Source organism: Mesoplodon densirostris, chromosome 4 (assembly GCF_025265405.1).
Source record: "Mesoplodon densirostris isolate mMesDen1 chromosome 4, mMesDen1 primary haplotype, whole genome shotgun sequence".
In the NCBI taxonomy this organism is placed as follows: Eukaryota; Metazoa; Chordata; class Mammalia; order Artiodactyla; family Ziphiidae; genus Mesoplodon; species Mesoplodon densirostris.
The window spans coordinates 128,563,945-128,587,311 of record NC_082664.1 but is presented as its reverse complement, the minus strand read 5'-3'; the positions used below and the strand labels follow the sequence as shown (position 1 = coordinate 128,587,311).

The following is a 23,367-nucleotide window of genomic DNA, read 5'->3' as shown; positions in this document are numbered from 1 at the left end:
AAGAGCAGCAAGTAGGTGTCACCCAGGCTCCTTTATAATCACTGCTCCTGCCCTGGGTCCTGGAGCATGTGAGATTTTCTGTGAGGCGTTTGAGAGTGAAGTCTCTGTCTCTGCCAGCCCTCTGGTACTCCTGAAAGTAAGCCCCTTTTGCCTTTTAAAGCCAAATGCTCTGGGTGCTCATCTTGCCAGTGCAGGACCCTTGGGATGGGGAGCCTGACTTGGGGCTTGGAACCCTCTTTTGGGAGAACCGCTGCAATTGCAATTCTCCCGTATGTCGGTCCCCAACCTGGGGGTATGGGACTTGGCTATATTGCGACTCCACCCCTCCTGCCCGTCTTGCAGTGGTTCCTTCTTTATATTATCTTTAGTTGTAGAAGACCTTTTTTGTAGTTTCTCGTCTTTCAACAGTGTCAACTTTGGAAGCTGATTAGAACAAGTCAACTGTAAAAAGACATTTATGAGATAATCACAAATAAGAACATTGACTGGGTGTTAGTATGAAGGAATTATTGGTGAATTTTTTAGTGTGAAAATGGCATTATTTTATCTCTTGAAGGTACATATAGAAATGTACAGATGAAATAAGGTATCAGACATTGCCTTAAAATGATTCAGTCATAGGAGTATGTGTGGAAAAAGTGAGGGTTGGGTAAGTGGTGATACAACACAGTCCATGAGTTGATAATTTTTGAAACTGGGTAATGGGGATGTAGTTCATTATACTATTTTCTCTACTTTATGTGTGTTTAGAATCTTCCACTGAGGGGGAAAAAAAGCAGGTATGAAAAGTACCTTGCACATAGCAGCAGCTCAATAAAGGATTGTTTCTGGAATCTAACAATGAGCAAACTGCACTTTAGAGAGACTAAGTAACTAAACCTAAAGACACACAGGCTTGGCAAACACCAGTCTGCTTCTCAGAGAGTCCTATGTGTAGGTAGCCCAGTTGGCAGCTATGATAATCACAAAAGCCATTCACTCAAATTGAATTTTTATTCCAAAGACTGTAATGCGTAGAAAGACAACAGCCAAAACGGAAAACAATTTGCTTAACTGGAAATTAGAAGTAGTTCATTTGCAGGAGAGCAAACAGTGGGTGACAGCCTTGGCACTCTGTTACATTGTAACCAAGAAAACATAAAAATAACCAATGTCCTTCTGATACACTATGTGGATGTGCAGGATTTACAGCAAATAACAGGAAGAAAGGAAAGGAAAAAAATCCACAGAATCCCCAAATTCAGAAATTAACATTCACTTAACAACAGAGTGGTGAAGACTTTGGTAGCAAAATTTTCACAATTCTTAAAATGGGAATCTTCAAAAGTACTTCTTTAAGTTCAAAAGCTAAAAAAAATACTGAAGAGGGAATAGTTACACTGGCTTAGAAGAGCTGCCGCCTGTCACGAAGATGACAATCAGTCCTAGTTCCAAACACAGTGATAACCGGTGAACCTGACAAACCGAAGAGAGAGGCCGACTGGTGGGCACTGATGTCACTGATTGTACGAACACCCTGGATCACTCATCACTAACAGCCAACTCTAACGGCTACTGCTCCTCCTGACTGATGCCAAGGTTGCCTTTCTGCACCTCGAGCTCCTCAGCACTGACCATCGATGGGTCTATAGCCGCATATTTGGTTCCATGGAATTGCAGCAAATGTATCTGCAGAAATGCAGAATAATTATTTTAAACATCACTGTTGTGTATTAATGGTTCCTAGTTCTAAAATTACAGAGTACTGGGGGAATGGGCAAGATAAGGTCAGGGGGTTAAAAGGTACAAACTACTACGTATAAAATAAGCTAGAAAAATATATTGTACAGCACAGGGAATATAGCCAATATTTTATAGTAACTTTAAATGTAATATCTCTAAAAATGTTGAATCACTATATAGAACACCTGAAACTAATATTGTAAATCAACTATACCTCAATAAAAAAAAATATATACACTAAAAAATTAGAGTAATACATACTAATTAGAAAAATTAGAAAACAGAAAAGTCCAACAATTTTTAAAAACCAGAATTTCGGAACTTCCCTGGCAGTGCAGTGGTTAAGCATCTGCCTGCGAATGCAGGGGACATGGGTTCAAGCCCTGGTCCGGGAATATCCCACATGCTGTGGAGCAACTAAGCCCGTGTGCCACAACTACTGTGCTTGTGCTCTAGAGCCCGCAAGCCACAACTACTGAGCCCATGTGCCACAAATACTGAAGCCTGCGTGCCTAGACCCTGTGCTCTGCAACAAGAAAAGCCACCGCAATGAGAAGCCCACGCACTACGATGAAGAGTAGCCCTTGCTTGCTGCAACCAGAGAAAGCCCGCATGCAGCAATGAAGACCCAACACAGGCAAAAACCAAAAAGAAACCAAAACCACAAAACCACAATTTGGGATCTTTGTTCCTCACTTAATATGTAGCCAGTCTTTCCAGGTAACTACAAATTGTTATTTACATCTTACCTTCCTCTGCTGTTCTAGCACCATAAGGGCTATCTCTGGAAATCAAGTGTTTTTGTATTTATGATCCTCTCCTCAGGATCTGTTGCCACACATGGACAACAGGATCAAAGAACGTGACTGGCTTTTTAAGGCTCTTGATACTACTTGTCAAATTGCAAAGCAACCATTTCTCACCACTATTCTAATATCCATTTAGGCAGGTATGAGAAGAAGTGGTGTTTGTTTGTTTGTGTGCATGTGTTTTAATGCATTAAAATTAGACCAAGAAGTCACTTCATGGGATTCAGATTGACTCCATTTAAGTCTGGTGTCCTGCTCTGGCTGAATTCATTGCGCCCAGGAGCCAAGGTCCCATTGTACCAAACAGCTGCTTCAGTGTGTCAGTTCAGGCCTGTGGTTCTTAGAAAAGGGATAGTGGGCATAGAGTCCCCCAGGTGTCTCTAATATGCTTGAATTCTCCTGTAAGTTACTAATGTAGACCACCTTTATCAAGTCAATGCTTCATTCTTACAGAGAATTCTGTAGTTCTCTTACTCGACCACCAAAAAAAAAAAAAAAAAACTTTATGTTCCAAACCAGGCTCTGGGTTCAAAGTGCTCTGGGTTCCAACCTAGGACCTACCTGTACATAGAGATTCACCTCTGCACTTCTGCACAGGTATGGGAAATTGCCTCCTGTTTTCAGGTGAGCTCTCCGGGCATTAGGATACAGTTTGTACATTTCTTCTTTAGCTTCAGTTGAAAGTGCACTCTGGTCAAACACCTTTAAAAGAACATGAGGCCCAAACTGTTATTTCAATGTGTTCTTTTCACGTTCAGCAAAGTGCCCCCCACCCCCACCGCCAAGCATTCCTTTCAAGAGACATGGCTGAACCCTTCTAGAGCCCTCTTGCTCATCCCTGGTGACTCTAACTCCAATGTAAAACAAACATTAATACAGATTTTATTGCCAAATGTCTCCTGCATTGTTTAGCAGAAAAAATTCTACCATGAATTTCCTTTGTCCTCAAACATAGTTAACTAAATTAACAGAATATTAATAGCAATTTTTTTTTTTGGGCTGTGTTGGGTCTTTGTTGCTGTGGGGGCTTTCTCTAGTTGAGGTGAGTGGGAGTTACTCTTTGTTGTCGTGTGTGGCTTCTCATTGCAGTGGCTTCTCTTGTGGAGCATGGGCTCTAGGCACATGGGCTTCAGCAGTTGTGACCCACGGGCTCAGGAGTTGTGGCGCATGGGCTTAGTTGCTTTGTGTCATGTGGGATCTTCCAGGACCAGGGATCGAACTCATGTCCCCAGCATTGGCAGGCGGATTCTTAACCATTGAGCCACCAGGGAAGTCCCACGAACAATCGTTGAAAATACCAATTTCAAAAAGATCCCGAAACCCCAAAAGAACTTATTATTAATTTAAAAACAGTTATAGGGACTTCCCTAGTGGCGCAGTGGTTAAGAATCCACCTGCCAATGCAGGGGACATGGGTTCAAGCCCTGGCCTGGGAAGATCCCACATGCCGCAGAGCAACTAAGCCCATGCGCCACAACTACTGAGCCTGTGCTCCGCAACAAGAGAAGCCACCACAATGAGAAGCCCATGCACCACAAAAAACAGTAGCCCCCACTTGCCACAACTAGGCCCAGGCACAACAATGAAGACTCAGTGCAGCCATGAATAAATAAATTTATTTAAAAAAAGAGAAAAAAGAAAATTTTATTAAAAAAATAAAAAGTTATATAAGTAGTGTATGCTCGGTGAAAAAGAATTGAAAAAAAATTTTTATAGTATAAGTCGAGACCCTTTTCTGGGGGAGCCACTGTCATAAGTTTGGAATATATGACTCTAGAATCTTTCAGTACTCATACAAATTTATGTTTATGCACGCGCAAAAAATTATTCAAAGTAATTTAAAAGAAACAGAAGAACCCATGAAAATAAAAATAGGTGCATCTCCACCTTGCTAAAACTTGTAGACAGTTTTAAGTGACCATGTACCCAAGTGGTGAACACAACTTTGAAAGGGCAGGCAGAGCAAATGCACTGTGAGGACCGTATATTTCACTGAGAGTATTGGAAAGCTTGCTCTGTGTCATGGTAAATGTTGGAATGTAGGAATTATAGTGGAGAATGATAAGTTATTGTACATGTTTGTAATGGATCATTTCCTGATAAAAATCAGTTCTTAAAAATACCATGTTAGGGCTTCCCTGGTGGCACAGTGGTTGAGAGTCCGCCTGCCGATGCAGAGGACACGGGTTCGTGCCCCGGTCCGGGAAGATCCCACATGCTGCGGAGCGGCTGGGCCCGTGAGCCATGGCCGCTGAGCCTGCGCATCCGGAGTCTGTGCTCCGCAACGGGAGAGGCCACAACAGTGAGAGGCCCGTGCACCGTGAAAAAAAAAAAAAAAAAAAAAAAAAAAACCATGTTACTTGCATTTAGGAATAAATCCATTATGAGACAGAACAGTTATATGATTAAAATAAAAAGTCAGGGCCTCCCTGGTGGCGCAGTGGTTAAGAGTCCGCCTGCCGATGCAGGGGATACGGGTTCGTGCCCCGATCTGGGAGGATCCCATATGCCGCGGAGCGGCTGGGCCCGTGAGCCATGGCCGCGGGGCCTGTGCATCCGGAGCCTGTGCTCCGCAACGGGAGAGGCCACAACAGTGAGAGGCCCGCATACCGCAAAAAGAAAAAAAAATAAATAAAATAAAATAAAAAGTCAAAGCCACAGTAAGATACCACTTCACATCCACTAGGGTGGCTACTATCAAAAAAAACAGAAAACAACAAGTGCTGGAGAGAATATGGAGAAATTGGAAACCTTATGCATTGCTAGTGGGAATGTAAAATGGTACAGCCCCTGTGGAAGACGATAAGGCAGTTCCTCAAAAAGTTAAATATAGAATTACCAAATGATTCAGCAATTCTACTTCTAGATATGAACTACCCAAAAGAATTGAAAGCAGGAACTCAAATGGGTATTTGTACACCAATGTTCACAATAGCCAAAAGGTGGAAACAACTCAAATATCTGTCAGTAGATGAGAAGATAAACAAAAGCTGGTATATGCGTACAATGGAGTATAATTCAACCTTAAAAGGGAATGACACTGTAACATGGATGAACCTTGAAAACATTATGCTAAGTAAGTGAAACAAGCCAAATACAAAAGGATAATTATATGATTCCACTTGTATGAGGTACCTAGAATAGGCAAATTCATAGAGAAAAAAAGTAAGATAAAGGTTAGTAGTAGGGACTGGGGGGGAATGGGGAATTATTGTTTAATGGGTACAGAGTTTCAGTTTGGGATGATGGAAAGTTCTGGAGATAACAGTGGCAGTTGGACCACACTGTAAATGTACTTAATGCCACTGCTCTGTACACTTAAAAGTGATTTAAATGGTGAATTTTGTTATGTATATTTCACTACAATTAAAAAATATATAAGAAGCAAGTTTTTGTGTTAGACTTTATGGAATTCTTGATTCTCTGCACTCACGAGGCACCTTCACTTTACTGCCCAGATTTGTAATTTAGTCTAAAGAGCAATCTCTGTTGATGAGAATAGCAAAGCAAACCAAAATGGGTAAGGACTACCATGTTTGTTTAAATTTACTTTGATTTCAATGGTGTTATTCCTGCCAGGAAAAACACAGGATAAGCAATAAAAGATTATTTTGGATTTGATAAAGCTGGGGGGTAAAAAAAAGAAAATCCAAGGCAGTATTTGAAGAGGCACACTGAAAAATCATAAAATAATTATAAGGTGGATCTTGACATATACATATAGAAAAAGCAAAGCATCTATTTTACTTAAAAGAAAACTTACGTCCATGATGGTTACAGGGATGTCCCGAATTTTATGAGGTTCCACATAAGAATTTTGACAATTCAGGGTAAGTCTTGAAGCCAGTTCACTCTGCCCCAAACTTTCCAGCTGCAGCAAGAAACAAAGGTGAGTTTTTTAAAAATTTATTTTGTTTTTCACATTTACATTAAATCCACAGATAATATCTGTGCTTAGAAAGGTGGCATTATGTGTGGTGGGGCCAGTATGGTCACCACTGAGGAAACACAGTGTATTTGAGACCATAACTGGGCCTTGCAAGTGGTGACATTTTTCTATTCTGGGCACCTGGCCTTCCACAGCCCTCAACCTGAGCCGACTCTCCCACCAGGTGCCTGTGGGTACCAAGCCAATTCCAGCAGCTCCAAGAGGACAGACAGACATTTAAGTAGAGGCCTCCGAAGAAAAACGTCTATCCCAGTAGTTCCTAAATGCAAGTCCACAGACCTGCTCCGTCACACTTACCTGGGGAGGTGAAGGAGGAGGGGTGAAGTAAAAACACAGATTCCCAGCACCCTCGGCCAGGGATTCTAGTTCAATGGTCTGGTGTGAGGCCTTAGAATCTGTATTTTTAAAAGCTCCCCCAAGTGATTCTGATGAATTACTTAGCAGCAGGAATATCTGTCTGGATGTAGTAAAGTTAATATGGAAGAATGCTTAACAAATACCTCTAGTACACAGTGAGACACGTATTTCTTCAGGAACCAAGTGGACATGAAAATTCCGAGTACAAGGTGTCCCCACCCCAAGGTCATGATCCTTACCCTGTCCACCATGAAGTCAATGGCATCAGCCATCATAGGGTCCACTGGGCCAGATGAAAAGTTTCCAAGAACTATTTTTTTGAGCATAAATGATGGCATCAGCCAAAAGCTGTTAAAAAAAAAAAAGACCTGATAATTTAAATTTCCAAGACTACACATAAATGGCAAATATTCATTCAACACTGAAGCTTCATATTAGCTAGGTACTTGGGACCTAGAGATTAAAAAAAACCTAGTCCCTTCCTTTAAAGAGCTAGTTTTGAAGCATCTAGTTTTTGTATGCATTTTCTCAAGCTCTGAGTTATGGTTTAATATGATCCAACTTTTGGGGATTTGGAATAATTATAAGCAATATTTCAAAATGCCATTACAGAGGTAGACATTCTGATGATTCCAAGATTTTATTTTCTATTTGGTCTTATTTCCAATGGCTAACCTATTTGCAGTAAAGTGAACACTTACCATATCAACCTTAAGGTTTATATCACCTTTTGATTAAAGATAGATTTCAAAATAGGAAAATCAGAGTTATTATACCTCCTATTGCAACTACTGGGTTCAACTGGGCTAATTCAAAGCAACTCAATCTTTATGTATTTCTATATGTGATCTGTCATTAGTATTTACTCCACTAATTACACTGAGAGCCATTATACAGGATAAACATGAATTTCTCTACCCTATGCTGAAAATGACTTATAAAAGGTATAGACCAGGGACTTCCCTGGTGGTCCAATGGTTAGGACTCCATGCTTCCAATGCAGGGCACGTGGGTTCGATCCCTGGTCAGGGAACTAAGATCCCACAGGCTGCAGCCAAAAAAAAAAAAAAACCACAAAACACGTGCAGACCACCTTCTGATGCATATTCTCAGTGGGCTTCCCTCACAAGGACCAGACAGCCATCTTTCAGTCACCTTCAGTGATCTTTCTAAGTTCTCTACCCCACAGCTCCTTATCTTCTAAAGGTGATGCTGCCTAGGTGTGCTCTGTAGAGGGTGCATCCTCTTGGCTCTGTTTGCCCCTGCAGCCTCTGTGTGGCACATAGTAAGTACTCAGACATTTGATAAAAAGTAGCTGATATGCAAGAGCACAAACAAAGTGGGGGAAGTCTTGGCTTCTGACAATTAAAACAACATGAAGAATCATCTGGACATGAAGTATCTGTGTCTGATGTATATAAGAAATTGCTGCATGAATGTTGAGTAAACAACTGAGAAAATATCAGGAGAAATATTTAAAAAATCAGAGTGAATGTTGAGTAGATGTGAAAACCATGAAAACAATGTTTACCTAGAACATTATGTGAAAACCAATCTGATCACACAGGTAGGTTTAGTTACTAGGCTGCTTTTTGGGGTAGAGCCTAGCCTTGCTAGCAATGAAAGAAATATCACGTCAGCTTTAAGGTACCATTAGACATCTATCAAGTTAATTAAAATGATTAAATCAATAAAGGGATGGCTCAGAGGAAACAGGTACCCCACTAGTTGCCCCGCAAAGCATTCCACCATTTCCATCTTTCTAAAAAGCAGACTAACGTTGTAAAAGTGTCAAGATGTGCAGAACATCTGCTGACAGACTAAATGCTCTAATCTCTCCCTTTTGGGGAACATATCTCAAGAAAATAACCCAGAAAGGGAAGGAACAAAAGTAATTTATACAAAGATTTACAGTAGAACATGATGAAAAATTGGGGGAAGCCAAAGGCCTTAAAAAACTATAACAGGACTGTGTACACAAAATACTAAGTGGAGCAAGCAGAACACAGTATCAGTTACATATGCACTAAACTGTAAAGGCATGTGAACATATAGTAAACAAAGCTAGACAATGATTTAGAGTAATGGAAACAACTGAATTTAGAAGTCTTTCAATTCTTTTCTTTTCCAAAGGTGATTGTTTCTAATTTTAAAAGCCAGGGTGGTTTCAAAAGACACAAGTATATATGGCCTCTCCCTCCCTAATGCATTGAAAAACCAAAAGCCAACATTTTCAAAATTCCACTGAAAATAAAAAAAATGTTGGTTGAATGTTTACATTCTTACCTGTTTGCAGTCCATGTTTGGTTAAAGATAGAAGTGTCACTGAAGGAATTGCAGAGGATGAGAGAATGGACTCTGGGAGATTTGTGAGTGTATTCAGCAAACTTCTGGGCCAAAAAGCCTCCCAAAGAAGCCCCAAAGAGATGAACCTAATTGGAAACAAACACAAGGATCCTAAGAACAATGATCAATCTTGAAGTATCAAAAAAAAATTGTTTTAATTATCACCAACCACAGAATACAATGTCATCACCAGTCATTAGACTGAAATATTTACAGCAGTTAGAAGTTTAGGAAATATTGTATTTAAATGCAAAGTCTACACCCTGTCAAGAAAAAATACAACTGTGCATATAAATTACACAAGTTAAAAAATATTATTCATAGATTGCATTAGAAAATTAAACTACTTTGTAGTTTCTGTTTAAGAAAACTATGATTTGGTAATTCCACTCCTAGGCAGGTACCCAAGAGAACTGAAAACATCTGTCTACACAAAAACTTGTATAAGAATGTTCATAGCGGGCCTCCCTGGTGGCGCAGTGGTTGAGAGTCCGCCTGCCGATGCAGGGGATACGGGTTCGTGCCCCGGTCTGGGAGGATCCCATATGCCGCGGAGCGGCTGGGCCCGTGAGCCATGGCCGCTGGGCCTGCGCATCCGGAGCCTGTGCTCCGCAACGGGAGGGGCCACGGCGGTGAGAGGCCCGCATACCGCAAAAAAAAAAAAAAAAAAAAAAAAGAATGTTCATAGCAACATTACTCATAATAACTAACCAATGGAAACAAACCAAATGATGAATGGATAAATAAAATGTGTTATATCCATACAATGGGATATTATTTGACAATAAAAAGGAATGAAATATTGATATAATCTGCAACATTGATGAACCCTGAAAGTGTTATGCTAAGTGAAAAAAGCCAGTCACAAAAGACCACAAATTACATGATTCCATTTACATAAAATATCCAAAATAGGCAAATCCATAGAAACAGGGCTCCAGGGAGGAAGGGTGGGGAGTGACTGCTAAGTATGGGGTTTCTTTTTGGGGTGGAAAAATGTTCAAAAATTGACTGTGGTGATGGTTGTACATACTGTGAATATATTAAAAAACAGTGAATTATACACTTTAAAAGGGTAAACTGTACAGTATGTGAATTCTATCTCAAAAGAGCTGTTATTAAAAAATAAAAGACAACACCAGACTTAACAATGTATCAATAAATGTTGCATTAAAATCACATGTGAATAATTAGTTTCAAGGGACTCACTTTATCCAACTGTAAATGGTCTAAAAGTTTTCTGAATCCATCACAGAATTCAAGATGGTCCCAATAAACTGGATACTGCAACTAGAATAATAACAATAAATTTAAAATTTATTTTAAAAACTGTAGAGGTAAAATACAACTCATATATATCTGAAAAATTTAGGAATTTCATAATAGCATTTCTCATTTGCTTAATCTCTGCTCCTTATTCAAAATATGTGGAAAATAAGCTCTCATCTTATCCTAAACTTCAAAATTCACATTTTATCTAATAGAACAATTTAACAAATAAAAATAAAAAAGCACACTTTAGTGATATTAAGTACACAACAATTTTAATTCACATCAATTTCCTTTCCAAATAGCTAAGAAACTCTGAGGTTCAAGGATGAACAGAGCAGAACCCATTCAAATAAAGAAATTCTGTTTTCCCTTTAAACCAATTTCGTTCTGAATTATGGCTCAGGAGAACAAGAAATAAAATCTGTTCTAAGGAGAGTTTCCTCTCTTTTTGGTAGCATTTCTTTAAGGCAGTATTCAATAAAATTGTTCCTCTACTTTTAATGACTTAGTCATTCTCTCTGATTTCTTGTAGTACTTTTGTTTGTGACCAAAAATTTCAGATGCTTGACCCTAAGTAGCCTATTAATGTTGACAATAATGAAGAAAAAGAAACACAAGTCATTAATTCCTTTCTAGGAGACTCAGGCTTGTCACCTAAGAGTTCCCCTCTCTTTAATACATGTAAAACCCATCTTAAAGGCTTGCTGTTTTAAGCACTTAGATTCATTTTGCCATTGACAAATCACTGGGATAGATACTGCCATGTAAATTATGGGATAATTTCAGATATGATGTAATATGTTACTTTTACTATTAAAATCCCACTTGTGGATAGAATTCCACTTTTCTGAGGCAGGATGGAGAACAGACTCTCCCTAGCTGCAAATTTGAGAATTTGAGTCAGATGACAGCCTAAAAGAAAGGAGATGACATTTTTATGAACCCTTTAATTTAAAAATGTCTGTGCCTTACGGAGTGTAGCAGAGCTGAGGTGTCAAGCACAGCCATTTCACACTAGAAACTCCGGCTTGAAGTACCAGGTGGAAAGTCTCTGCATGCAGGACTCTATGAGCAAGTGAGACTGGAAGCACAAAGGGAAAAAAGAAAGCTGGAGACAAGATGGTGGAGTAGAAGGACTTGAGCTCACCTCCTCTCATGAAAACACCAAAATCACAACTAACTGCTGACAAAAAACACTTGAGCCTACCAAAAAAATATTCTATACCCAAAGACAAAGAAGCCATAATGAGACGCCCGAGGAACAGAGACCACAAACACAGAAAATTAGACAAAATGAGATGCAGAGAAATATATTCCACATGAAAGAACAAGACAAAACCCCAGAAGAACAACTAAGTGAAGTGGGGATAGGCACGCTACCTGAAAAAGAATTCAGAGTAATGATAGTAAAGATCTCAGTAAAAGAATGGAGGCACAGATCGAGAAGATACAAGAAATGTTTAAGAAAGAGCTGGGAGGGGGAAGATGGCAGAAGAGTAAGACGCTGAGATCACCTTCCTCCCCACAGATACATCAGAAATACATCTACACGTGGAACAACTACAGAACACCTACTGAACGCTGGCAGAAGACCTCAGACTTCCCAAAAGGCAAGAAACTCCCCACGTACCTGGGCAGGGCAAAAGAAAAAAGAATAAACAGAGACAAAAGAATAGGGACGGGACCTGCACCAGTGGGAGGGAGCCGTGAAGGAGGAAAGGTTTCCACACACTAGAAGCCCCTTCGCGGGCAGAGACTGTGGGTGGCGGAGGGGGGGAGCTTTGGGGCCGTGGAGGAGAGAGCAGCAACAGGGGTGCAGAGGGCAAAGCAGAGAGATTCCCGCACAGAGGATCGGTGCCGACCAGCACTCACCAGCCCGAGAGGCTTGTCTGCTCACCCAACGGGGTGGGTGGGGCTGGGAGCTGAGGCTCAGGCTTTGGTGGGAGCGCAGGGAGAGGACTGGCGGCGTGAACACAGCCTGAAGGGGTTACTGCACCACAGCTAGCCGGGAGGGAGTCAGGGAAAAACTCTGGACCTGCCGAAGAGGCAAGAGACTTTTTCTTCCCTCTTTGTTTCCTGGTGCGCGAGGAGAGGGGTTTAAGAGCACTGCTTAAAGGAGCTCCAGAGACCGGCGCGAGCCGCAGCTAACAGTGCGGATCCCAGAGACGGGCATGGGACGCTGGGGCTGCTGCTGCCGGCGCCTGTTTGCGAGCACAGGTCACTCTCCACACCTCCCTTCCAAAGAGCCTGTGCAGCCTACCACTGCCACGGTCCCGGGATCCAGGGACAACTTCCCCGGGAGAAAGCACGGCACACCTCAGGCTGTGCAACGTCACGCTGGCTTCTGCCACCGCACGCTCGCCCCGCACTCCGTACCCCTCCCTTCCCCAGGCCTGAGTGAGCCAGAGACCCGAAGCAGCTGCTCCTTTAACCCCGTCCTGTCTGAGCGAAGAACGGACGCCCTCCAGCGACCTACACGCAGAGGTGGGGCCCAATCCAAAGCTGAGCCCCAGGAGCTGTGTGAACAAAGAAGAGAAAGGGAAATCTCTCCCAGCAACCTCAGGAGCAGTGGATTAAAGCTCCACAATCAACTTGATGTACCCTGCATCTGTGGAATACCTGAGTGGATAATGAATCATCCCAAATTGAGGAGGTGGACTTTGAGAGCAAGATTTATGATTTTTTCCCCTTTTCCTCTTTTTGTGAGTGTGTATGTGTATGCTTCTGTGTGAGATTTTGTCTGTATAGCTTTGAGTCCACCATTTGTCCTAGGGTTCTATCTGTCCGTTTTTTTCTCTTTTTAAAAACATTTTTTTCTTAATAATTATTTCTTATTTTAATAACTTTTATTTTATCTTACTTTATTTTATTTTATGCTGTTTCTTTCTTTCTTTCTCTCTCTCCCTCTCTCTCTCTCTCTCTCTCCCTCTCTCCCTCTCTCTCTCTCTCTCTCTCTCTCTCTTTCTACTTTTTCTCCCTTTTATTCTGACCCATGTGGTTGAAAGGCTCCTGGTGCTGCAGCCAGGAGTCAGTGGTGTGCCACTGAGGTGGGAGAGCCAACTTCAGGACACTGATCCACAAGAGACCTCCCAGCTCCACATAATATCAAACGGTGAAAATCTCCCAGAGATCTCCATCTCAACACCAGCACCCAGCTTCACTCAACGACCAGCAAGCTACAGTGCTGGACACCTATGCCAAACAACTAATAAGACAGGAACACAACCCACCCATTAGCAGAGATGTTGCATAAAATCATAGTAAGTCCACAGACACCCCAAAACACACCACCAGACGTGGACCTGCCCACAAAAATGACAAGATCCAGCCTCATCCACCAGAACACAGGCACTAGTCCCTTCCACAAGGAAGCATACACAACCCACAGAACCAACTTTAGCCACTGGGGACAGACACCAAAAACAACGGGAACCTGCAGCCTGCAAAAAGGAGACCCCAAACACAGTAAGATAAGCAAAATGAGAAGATAGAAAAACACACAGCAGATGAAGGAGCAAGATAAAAACCCACCAGACCTAACAAATGAAGAGGAAATAGGCAGTCTACCTGAAAAAGAATTCAGAATAATGATAGTAAAGATGATCCAAAATCTGGAAATAGAATAGAGAAAATGCAAGAAACATTTAACAAGGACCTAGAAGAACGAAAGATGAAACAAGCAATGATGAACACACAATAAATGAAATTTAAAATACTCTAGATGGGATCAATAGCAGAATAACTGAGGCAAAAGAACGGATAAGTGACCTGGAAGATAAAATAGTGGAAATAACTACTGCAGAGCAGAATAAAGAAAAAAGAATGAAAAGCACTGAGGACAGTCTCAGAGACCTCTGGGACAACATTAAATGTACCAACATTAGAATTATAGGGGTTCCAGAAGAAGAAGAGAAAAAGAAAGGGACTGAGAAAATACTTGAAGAGATTATAGTTGAAAACTTCCCTAATATGGGAAAGGAAATAGTTAATCAAGTCCAGAAAGCACAGAGAGTTCCATACAGGATAAATCCAAGGAGAAACATGCCAAGACACATATTAATCAAACTGTCAAAAATTAAATACAAAGAAAACATATTAAAAGCAGCAAGGGAAAAACAACAAATAACACACAAGGGAATCCCCATAAGGTTAACAGCTGATCTTTCAGCAGAAACTCTGCAAGCCAAAAGGGACTGGCAGGACATATCTGAAGTGATGAAGGAGAAAAACCTACAACCAAGATTACTCTATCCAACAAGGATCTCATTCAGCTTTGATGGAGAAATTAAAACCTTTACAGACAAGCAAAAGCTGAGAGAATTCAGCACCACCAAACCAGCTTTACAACAAATGCTAAAGGAACTTCTCTAGGCAAGAAACACAGGAGAAGGAAAAGACCTACAATAACAAACCCAAAACAATTAAGAAAATGGGAAAAGGAACATACATATCGATAATTACCTTAAATGTAAATGGATTAAATGCTCCCACCAAAAGACACAGACTGGCTGAATGGATACAAAAACAAGACCCATATATATGCTGTCTACAAGAGACCTACTTCAGACCTAGAGACACATACAGACTGAAGGAAGGGGATGGAAAAAGATATTCCATGCAAATGGAAACCAAAAGAAAGCTGGAGTAGCAATTCTCATATCAGACAAAATAGACTTTAAAATAAAGACTCTTAGAAAAGACAAAGAAGGACACTACATAATGATCAAGGGATCGATCCAGGAAGAATATATAACAATTGTAAATATTTATGCACCCAACATAGGAGCACCCCAATACATAAAGCAAATGCTAACAGCCATAAAAGGGGAAATCGACAGTAACACATTCATAGAAGGGGACTTTAACACCCCACATTCACCAATGGACAGATCACCCAAAATGAAAGTAAATAAGGAAACACAAGCTTTAAATGATACATTAAACAAGATGGACGGGCTTCCCTGGTGGCGCAGTGGTTGAGAGTCCGCCTGCCGATGCAGGGGACACGGGTTTGTGCCCCGGACCGGGAAGATCCCACATGCCGCGGAGCGACTGGGCCCGTGAGCCATGGCCGCTGAGCCTGCGCGTCCGGAGCCTGTGCTCCACAACGGGAGAGGCCACAGCAGTGAGAGGCCCGCGTACCGCAAAAAAGAAAAAAAAAAAAAAAAAAACAAGATGGACTTAATTGATATCTATAGGACATTCCATCCAAAAACAACAGAATACACATTTTTCTCAAGTGCTCATGGAACATTCTCCAGGATAGATCATATCTTGGGTCACAAATCAAGCCTTGGTAAATTTAAGAAAATTGAAATTGTATCAAGTATCTTTTCCGACCACAATGCTATGAGACTAGACATCAATTACAGGAAAAGATCTGTAAAAAATACAAACACATGGAGGCTAAACAATACAGTACTCAATAACGAAGTGATCACTGAAGAAATCAAAGAGGAAATCAAAAAATACGTAGAAACAAATGACAATGGAGACACGACGACCCAAAACCTATGGGACGCAGCAGAAGCAGTTCTAAGGGGGAAGTTTATAGCAATACAATCCCACCTTAAGAAACAGGAAACATCTCGAATAAACAACCTGACCCTGCACCTAAAGCAATTAGAGAAAGAAGAACAAAAAACCCCCAAAGTGAGCAGAAGGAAAGAAATCATAAAGATCAGATCACAAATAAATGAAAAAGAAATGAAGGAAACGATAGCAAAGATCAATAAAACTAAAAGCTGGTTCTTTGAGAAGATAAACAAAATTGACAAACCATTAGCCAGACTCATCAAGAAAAAAAGGGAGAAGACTCAAATCAATAGAATTAGAAATGAAAAAGGAGAAGTAACAACTGACACTGCAGAAATACAAAAGATCATGAGAGATTACTACAAGCAACTCAATGCCAATAAAATGGACAACCTGGAAGAAATGGACAAATTCTTAGAAATGCACAACCTGACAAGACTGAATCAGGAAGAAATAGAAAATATGAATAGACCAATCACAAGCACTGAAATTGAAACTGTGATTAAAAATCTTCCAACAAACAAAAGCCCAGGACAACATGGCTTCACAGGCGAATTCTATCAGACATTTAGAGAAGAGCTAACACCTGTCCTTCTCAAACTCTTCCAAATAATTTCAGAGGAAAGAACACTCCCAAACTCATTCTACGAGGCCACCATCACCCAGATAGCAAAACCAGACAAGGATGTCACAAAGAAAGAAAACTACGGGCCAATATCACTGATGAACATAGATGCAAAAATCCTCAACAAAATACTAGCAAACAGAATCCAACAGCACATTAAAAGGATCATACACCATGATCAAGTGGGGTTTATTCCAGGAATGCAAGGATTCTTCAATATACGCAAATCAATCAATGTGATACACCATATTAACAAAATGAAGGAGAAAAACCATATGATCATCTCCATAGATGCGGAGAAAGCTTTCGACAAAATTCAATACCCATTTATGATAAAAACCCTGCAGAAAGTAGGCATAGAGGGAACTTTCCTCAACATAATAAAGGCCATATATGACAAACGCACAGCCAACATTGTCCTCAGTGGTGAAAAACTGAAACCATTTCCACTAAGATCAGGAACAAGACAAGGCTGCCCATTCTCACCACTCTTATTCAACCTAGTTTTGGAAGTTTTAGCCACAGCAATCAGAGAAGAAAAGGAAATAAAAGGAATCCAAATTGGAAAAGAAGAAGTAAAGCTGTCACTGTTTGCAGATGACATGATACTATACATACAGAATCCTAAAGATGCTACCAGAAAACTACTAGAGCTAATCAATGAATTTGGTAAAGTAGCAGGATACAAAATTAATGCACAGAAATCTCTGGCATTCCTGTACACTAATGATGAAATATCTGAAAATGAAATCAAGAAAACACTCCCATTTACCATTGCAACAAAAAGAATAAAATATCTAGGAATAAACCTACCTAAGAAGACAAAAGACCTGTATGCAGAAAATTATAAGACACTGATGAAAGAAATTAAAGATGATACAAATAGATGGAGAGATATACCATGCTCCTGGATTGGAAGAATCAATATTGTCAAAATGACTCTAATACCCAAAGCAATCTACAGATTCAATGCAATCCCTATGAAACTACCATTGGCATTTTTCACAGAACTAGAACAAAAAATTTCAAAATTTGTTTGGAAAAACAAAAGACCCCGAATAGCCAAAGCAATCTTGAGAACAAAAAACGGAGCTGGAGGAATCAGGCTCCCTGACTTCAGACTATACTACAAAGCTACAGCAATGAAGACAGTGTGGTACTGGCACAAAAAGAGAAAGATAGATCAATGGAACAGGATAGAAAGCCCAGAGATAAACCCACGCACATATGGTCACCTTATCTTTGATAAAGGAGGCAGGAATGTACAGTGGAGAAAGGACAGCCTCTTCAATAAGTGGTGCTGGGAAAACTGGACAGGGACATGTAAAAGTATGAGACTAGATCACTCCCTAACACCATACACAAAAATAAGCTCAAAATGGATTAAAGATCTAAATGTAAGGCCAGAAACTATCAAACTCTTAGAGGAAAACATAGGCAGAAGACTCTATGACATAAATCACAGCAAGATCCTTTTGGACCCACCTCCTAGAGAGATGGAAATAAAAACAAAGATAAACAAATGGGACCTAATGAAACTTCAAAGCTTTTGCACAGCAAAGAAAACCATAAACAAGACCAAAAGACAACCCTCAGAATGGGAGAAAATATTTGCAAATGAAGCAACTGACAAAGGATTCATCTCCAAAATTTATAAGCAGCTCATGCAGCTCAATAGCAAAAAAACAAGCCAATCCAAAAATGGGCAGAAGACTTAAATAGGCATTTCTCCAAAGAAGATATACAGACTGCCAACAAACACATGAAAGAATGCTCAACATCATTAATCATTAGAGAAATGCAAATCAAAACTATAATGAGATATCATCTCACACCAGTCAGAATGGCCATCATCAAGAAATCTAGAAACAATAAATGCTGGAGAGGGTGTGGAGAAAAGGGAACACTCTTGCACTGCTGGTGGGAATGTGAAGTGGTACAGCCATTATGGAGAACAGTATAGAGGTTCCTTAAAAAACTACAAATAGAACTACCATATGACCCAGCAATCCCACTACTAGGCATATACCCTGAGAAAACCATAATTCAAAAAGAGACATGTACCAAAATGTTCATTGCAGCTCTATTCACAATAGCCCGGAGCTGGAAACAACCTAAGTGTCCATCATCGGATGAATGGATAAAGAAGATGTGGCACATATATACAATGGAATATTACTCAGCCATAAAAAGAAACGAAACTGAGCTATTTATAATGAGGTGGATAGACCTAGAGTCTGTCATACAGAGTGAAGTAAGTCAGAAAGAGAAAGACAAATACCGTATGCTAACACATACATATGGAATTAAAAATAAATGTCATGAAGAACCTAGGGGTAAAACAGGAATAAAGACACAGACCTACTTGAGAATGGACCTGAGGATATGGGGAGGGGGAAGGGTAAGCTGTGACAAAGCGAAAGAGAGGCATGGACATATATACACTACCAAACGTAAGGTAGATAGATAGTGGGAAGCAGCTGCAGAGCACAGGGAGATCAGCTCGGTGCTTTGTGACTGCCTGGAGGGGTGGGATGGGGAGGGTGGGAGGGAGGGAGATGCATGAGGGAAGGGATGTGGGAACAGATGTATATGTATGACTGATTTACTTTGTTATAAAGCAGAAACTAACAAAAAAAAAAAAAAAAAGAAAATTGAAATTGTATCAAGTATCTTTTCTGACCACAACGCTATGAGACCAGATATCAATTACAGGAAAAGATCTGTAAAAAATACAACCACATGGAGGCTAAACAATACGCTACTTAATAACGAAGTGATCACTTAAGAAATCAAAGGGGAAATAAAAAAATACCTAGAAACAAATGACAATGGAGACACGACGAACCAAAACCTATGGGATGCAGCAAAAGCAGTTCTAAGAGGGAAGTTTATAGCAATACAATCCTACCTTAAGAAACAGGAAACATCTCGAATAAACAACCTAACCTTGCACCTAAAACAATTAGAGAAAGAAGAACAAAAAACCCCCAAAGTGAGCAGAAGGAAAGAAATCATAAAGATCAGATCACAAATAAATGAAAAAGAAATGAAGGAAACGATAGCAAAGATCAATAAAACTAAAAGCTGGTTCTTTGAGAAGATAAACAAAATTGATAATCCATTAGCCAGACTCATCAAGAAAAAAAGGGAGAAGACTCAAATCAATAGAATTAGAAATGAAAAAGGAGAAGTAACAACTGACACTGCAGAAATACAAAAGATCATGAGAGATTACTACAAGCAACTCTATGCCAATAAAATGGACAACCTGGAAGAAATGGACAAATTCTTAGAAATGTACAACCTGCCAAGACTGAACCAGGAAGAAATAGAAAATATGAACAGACCAATCACAAGCACTGAAATTGAAACTGATTAAAAATCTTCCAACAAACAAAAGCCCAGGACAACATGGCTTCACAGGCGAATTCTATCAAACATTTAGAGAAGAGCTAACACCTATCCTTCTCAAACTCTTCCAAAAAATTTCAGAGGAAGGAACACTCCCAAACTCATTCTACGAGGCCACCATCACCCAGATACCAAAACCAGACAAGGATGTCACAAAGAAAGAAAACTACGGGCCAATATCACTGATGAACATAGATGCAAAAATCCTCAACAAAACACTAGCAAACAGAATCCAACAACTCATTAAAAGGATCATACACCATGATCAAGTGGGGTTTATTCCAGGAATGCAAGGATTCAACAATATACACAAATCAATCAATGTGATACACCATATTAACAAATTGAAGGAGAAAACCATAGGATCATCTCAATAGATGCAGAGAAAGCTTTTGACAAAATTCAACACCCATTTATGATAAAAACCCTCCAGAATGTAGGCATAGAGGGAACTTTCCTCAACATAATAAAGGCCATATATGACAAACCCACAGCCAACATTGTCCTAAATGGTGAACAACTGAAAGCATTTCCACTAAGATCAGGAACAAGACAAGGTTGCCCACTCTCACCACTTTTCTTCAACATAGTTTTGGAAGTTTTAGTCACAGCAATCAGAGAAGAAAAGGAAATAAAAGGAATCCAAGTCAGAAAAGAAGAAGTAAAGCTGTCACTGTTTGCAGATGTCATGATACTATACATAGAGAATCCTAAAGATGCTACCAGAAAACTACTAGAGCTAATCAATGAATTTGGTAAAGTAGCAGGATACAAAATTAATGCACAGAAATCTCTGGCATTCCTATACACTAATGACAAAAAATCTGAAAGTGAAACCAAGAAAACACTCCCATTTACCACTGCAACAAAAAGAATAAAATACCTAGGAATAAACCTTCCTAAGGAGAGAAAAGACCTGTATGCAGAAAATTATAAGACACTGATGAAAGAAATTAATGATGATACAAATAGATGGAGAGATATACCATGTTCTTGGATTGGAAGAGTTAACATTGTGAAAATGACTCTACTACCCAAAGCAATCTACAGATTCAGTGCAATCCCTATCAAACTACCACTGGCATTTTTCACAGAACTAGAACAAAAAATTTCACAATTTGTATGGAAACACAAAAGACCCCGAATAGCCAAAGCAATCTTGAGAACGAAAAACGGAGCTGGAGGAATCAGGCTCCCTGACTTCAGACTATACTACTAAGCTATAGTAATCAAGATAGTATGGTACCGGCACAAAAAGAGAAAGATAGATCAATGGAACAGGATAGAAAGCCCAGAGATAAACCCACGCACATATGGTCACCTTATCTTTGATAAAGGAGGCAGGAATGTACAGTGGAGAAAGGACAGCCTCTTCAATAAGTGGTGCTGGGAAAACTGGACAGGGACATGTAAAAGTATGAGACTAGATCACTCCCTAACACCATACACAAAAATAAGCTCAAAATGGATTAAAGATCTAAATGTAAGGCCAGAACTATCAAACTCTTAAGAGGAAAACACAGGCAGAACACTATGACATAAATCACAGCAAGATCCTTTTGGACCCACCTCCTAGAGAGATGGAAATAAAAACAAAGATAAACAAATGGGACCTAATGAAACTTCAAAGCTTTTGCACAGCAAAGGAAACCATAAACAAGACCAAAAGACAACCCTCAGAATGGGAGAAAATATTTGCAAATGAAGCAACTGACAAAGGATTCATCTCCAAAATTTATAAGCGGCTCATGCAGCTCAATAACAAAAAAACAAACAACCCAATCCAAAAATGGGCAGAAGACCTAAATAGACATTTCTCCAAAGAAGATATACAGACTGCCAACAAACACATGAAAGAATGCTCAACATCATTAATCATTAGAGAAATGCAAATCAAAACTACAATGAGATATCATCTCACACCAGTCAGAATGGCCATCATCAAAAAATCTACAAACAGTAAATGCTGGAGAGGGTGTGGAGAAAAGGGAACACTCTTGCACTGCTGGTGGGAATGTGAAGTGGTACAGCCATTATGGAGAACAGTATAGAGGTTCCTTAAAAAACTACAAATAGAACTACCATATGACCCAGCAATCCCACTACTGGGCATATACCCTGAGAAAACCATAATTCAAAAAGAGTCATGTACCAAAGTGTTCATTGCAGCTCTATTTACAATACCCCAGAGATGGAAACAACCTAAGTGTCCATCGTCGGATGAATGGATAAAGAAGATGTGGTACATGTATACAACGGAATATTACTCAGCCATAAAAAGAAACGAAATAGAGCTATTTGTAATGAGGTGGATGGACCTAGAGTCTGTCATACAGAGTGAAGTAAGTCAGAAAGAGAAAGACAAATACCGTATGCTAACACATATATATGGAATTTAACAAAAAAATATGTCATGAAGAACCTAGGGGTAAGACAGGAATAAAGACACAGACCTACTAGAGAATGGACTTGAGGATATGGGGAGGGGGATGGGTAAGCTGGACAAAGTGAGAGTGGCATGGACATATATATACTACCAAACGTAAAATAGATAGCTAGTGGGAAGCAGCCTCAGAGCACAGGGAGACCAGCTCAGTGCTTTGTGACCACCTAGAGGGGTGGGATAGGGAGGGTGGGAGGGAGGGAGACGCAAGAGGGAAGAGACATGGGAACACATGTATATGTATAACTGATTCACTTTCTTATAAAGCAGAAACCAACACACCATTGTAAAGCAATTATACTCCAATAAAGATGTAGAAAAAAAAACAAAGAGCGAGAAGCTTTAAAGAACAGAGATGAACAATACAACTGAAATGAAAAATAGAATAGAAGGAATCGATAGCAGAATAAATGAGACAAAAGAACGAATAAGTGAGTTGTAAGACAGGTTGGTGGAAATCACTGCTGCAGAACAGAATAAAGAAAAAAGAATGAGGTGGCTTCCCTAGTGGCGCAGTGGTTGGGAGTCCGCCTGCCAGTGCAGGGGACGCGCGTTCGCGCCCTGGTCTGGGAGGATCCCACATGCCGCGGAGCGGCTGGGCCCGGGAGCCATGGCTGCTGAGCCTGCGTGTCCAGAGCCTGTGCTCTGCAACGGGAGAGGCCACAACAGTGAGAGGCCCGTGTACCGCCAAAAAAAAAAAAAAAAAAGAAAATAGAATGAAAAAAATGAGGACAGTCTGAGAGAACTCTGGGACAACATTAAATGCACCAACATTCACATTATAGGGGTCCCAGAAGAAGAGGGAGAGAAAGGGCCTGAAAAAATATTTGCAGAGATAATAGCCAAAAACTTCCCTAACATGGGAAAGGAAACACTCAAGTCCAGAGAGTTCCAT

The 23,367-nt window shown here is 40.2% G+C and overlaps 1 protein-coding gene across 6 annotated transcripts in view; it reads right to left on the bottom strand.

Moving 5' to 3' along the window:
- The window catches only part of SPG21 (SPG21 abhydrolase domain containing, maspardin), a 57,895-nt gene that overhangs the window by 14,046 nt on the left and 20,482 nt on the right, over positions 1–23,367 (bottom strand). For 5 of the 6 annotated variants that reach the window (XM_060095246.1, XM_060095244.1, XM_060095242.1 and 2 more), the window contains exons 4-8: positions 10,393–10,473; positions 9,124–9,269; positions 7,077–7,185; positions 6,295–6,402; positions 3,093–3,233 (exon numbers count right to left, since the gene is read on the bottom strand). In XM_060095246.1, coding sequence (XP_059951229.1) covers positions 3,093–3,233; positions 6,295–6,402; positions 7,077–7,185; positions 9,124–9,269; positions 10,393–10,473 — 585 coding nt within the window. Of the gene's footprint in view, positions 1–974; positions 1,669–3,092; positions 3,234–6,294; positions 6,403–7,076; positions 7,186–9,123; positions 9,270–10,392; positions 10,474–23,367 lie in introns of those variants that run through there. The other variant, XM_060095248.1, reaches the window with a different exon arrangement.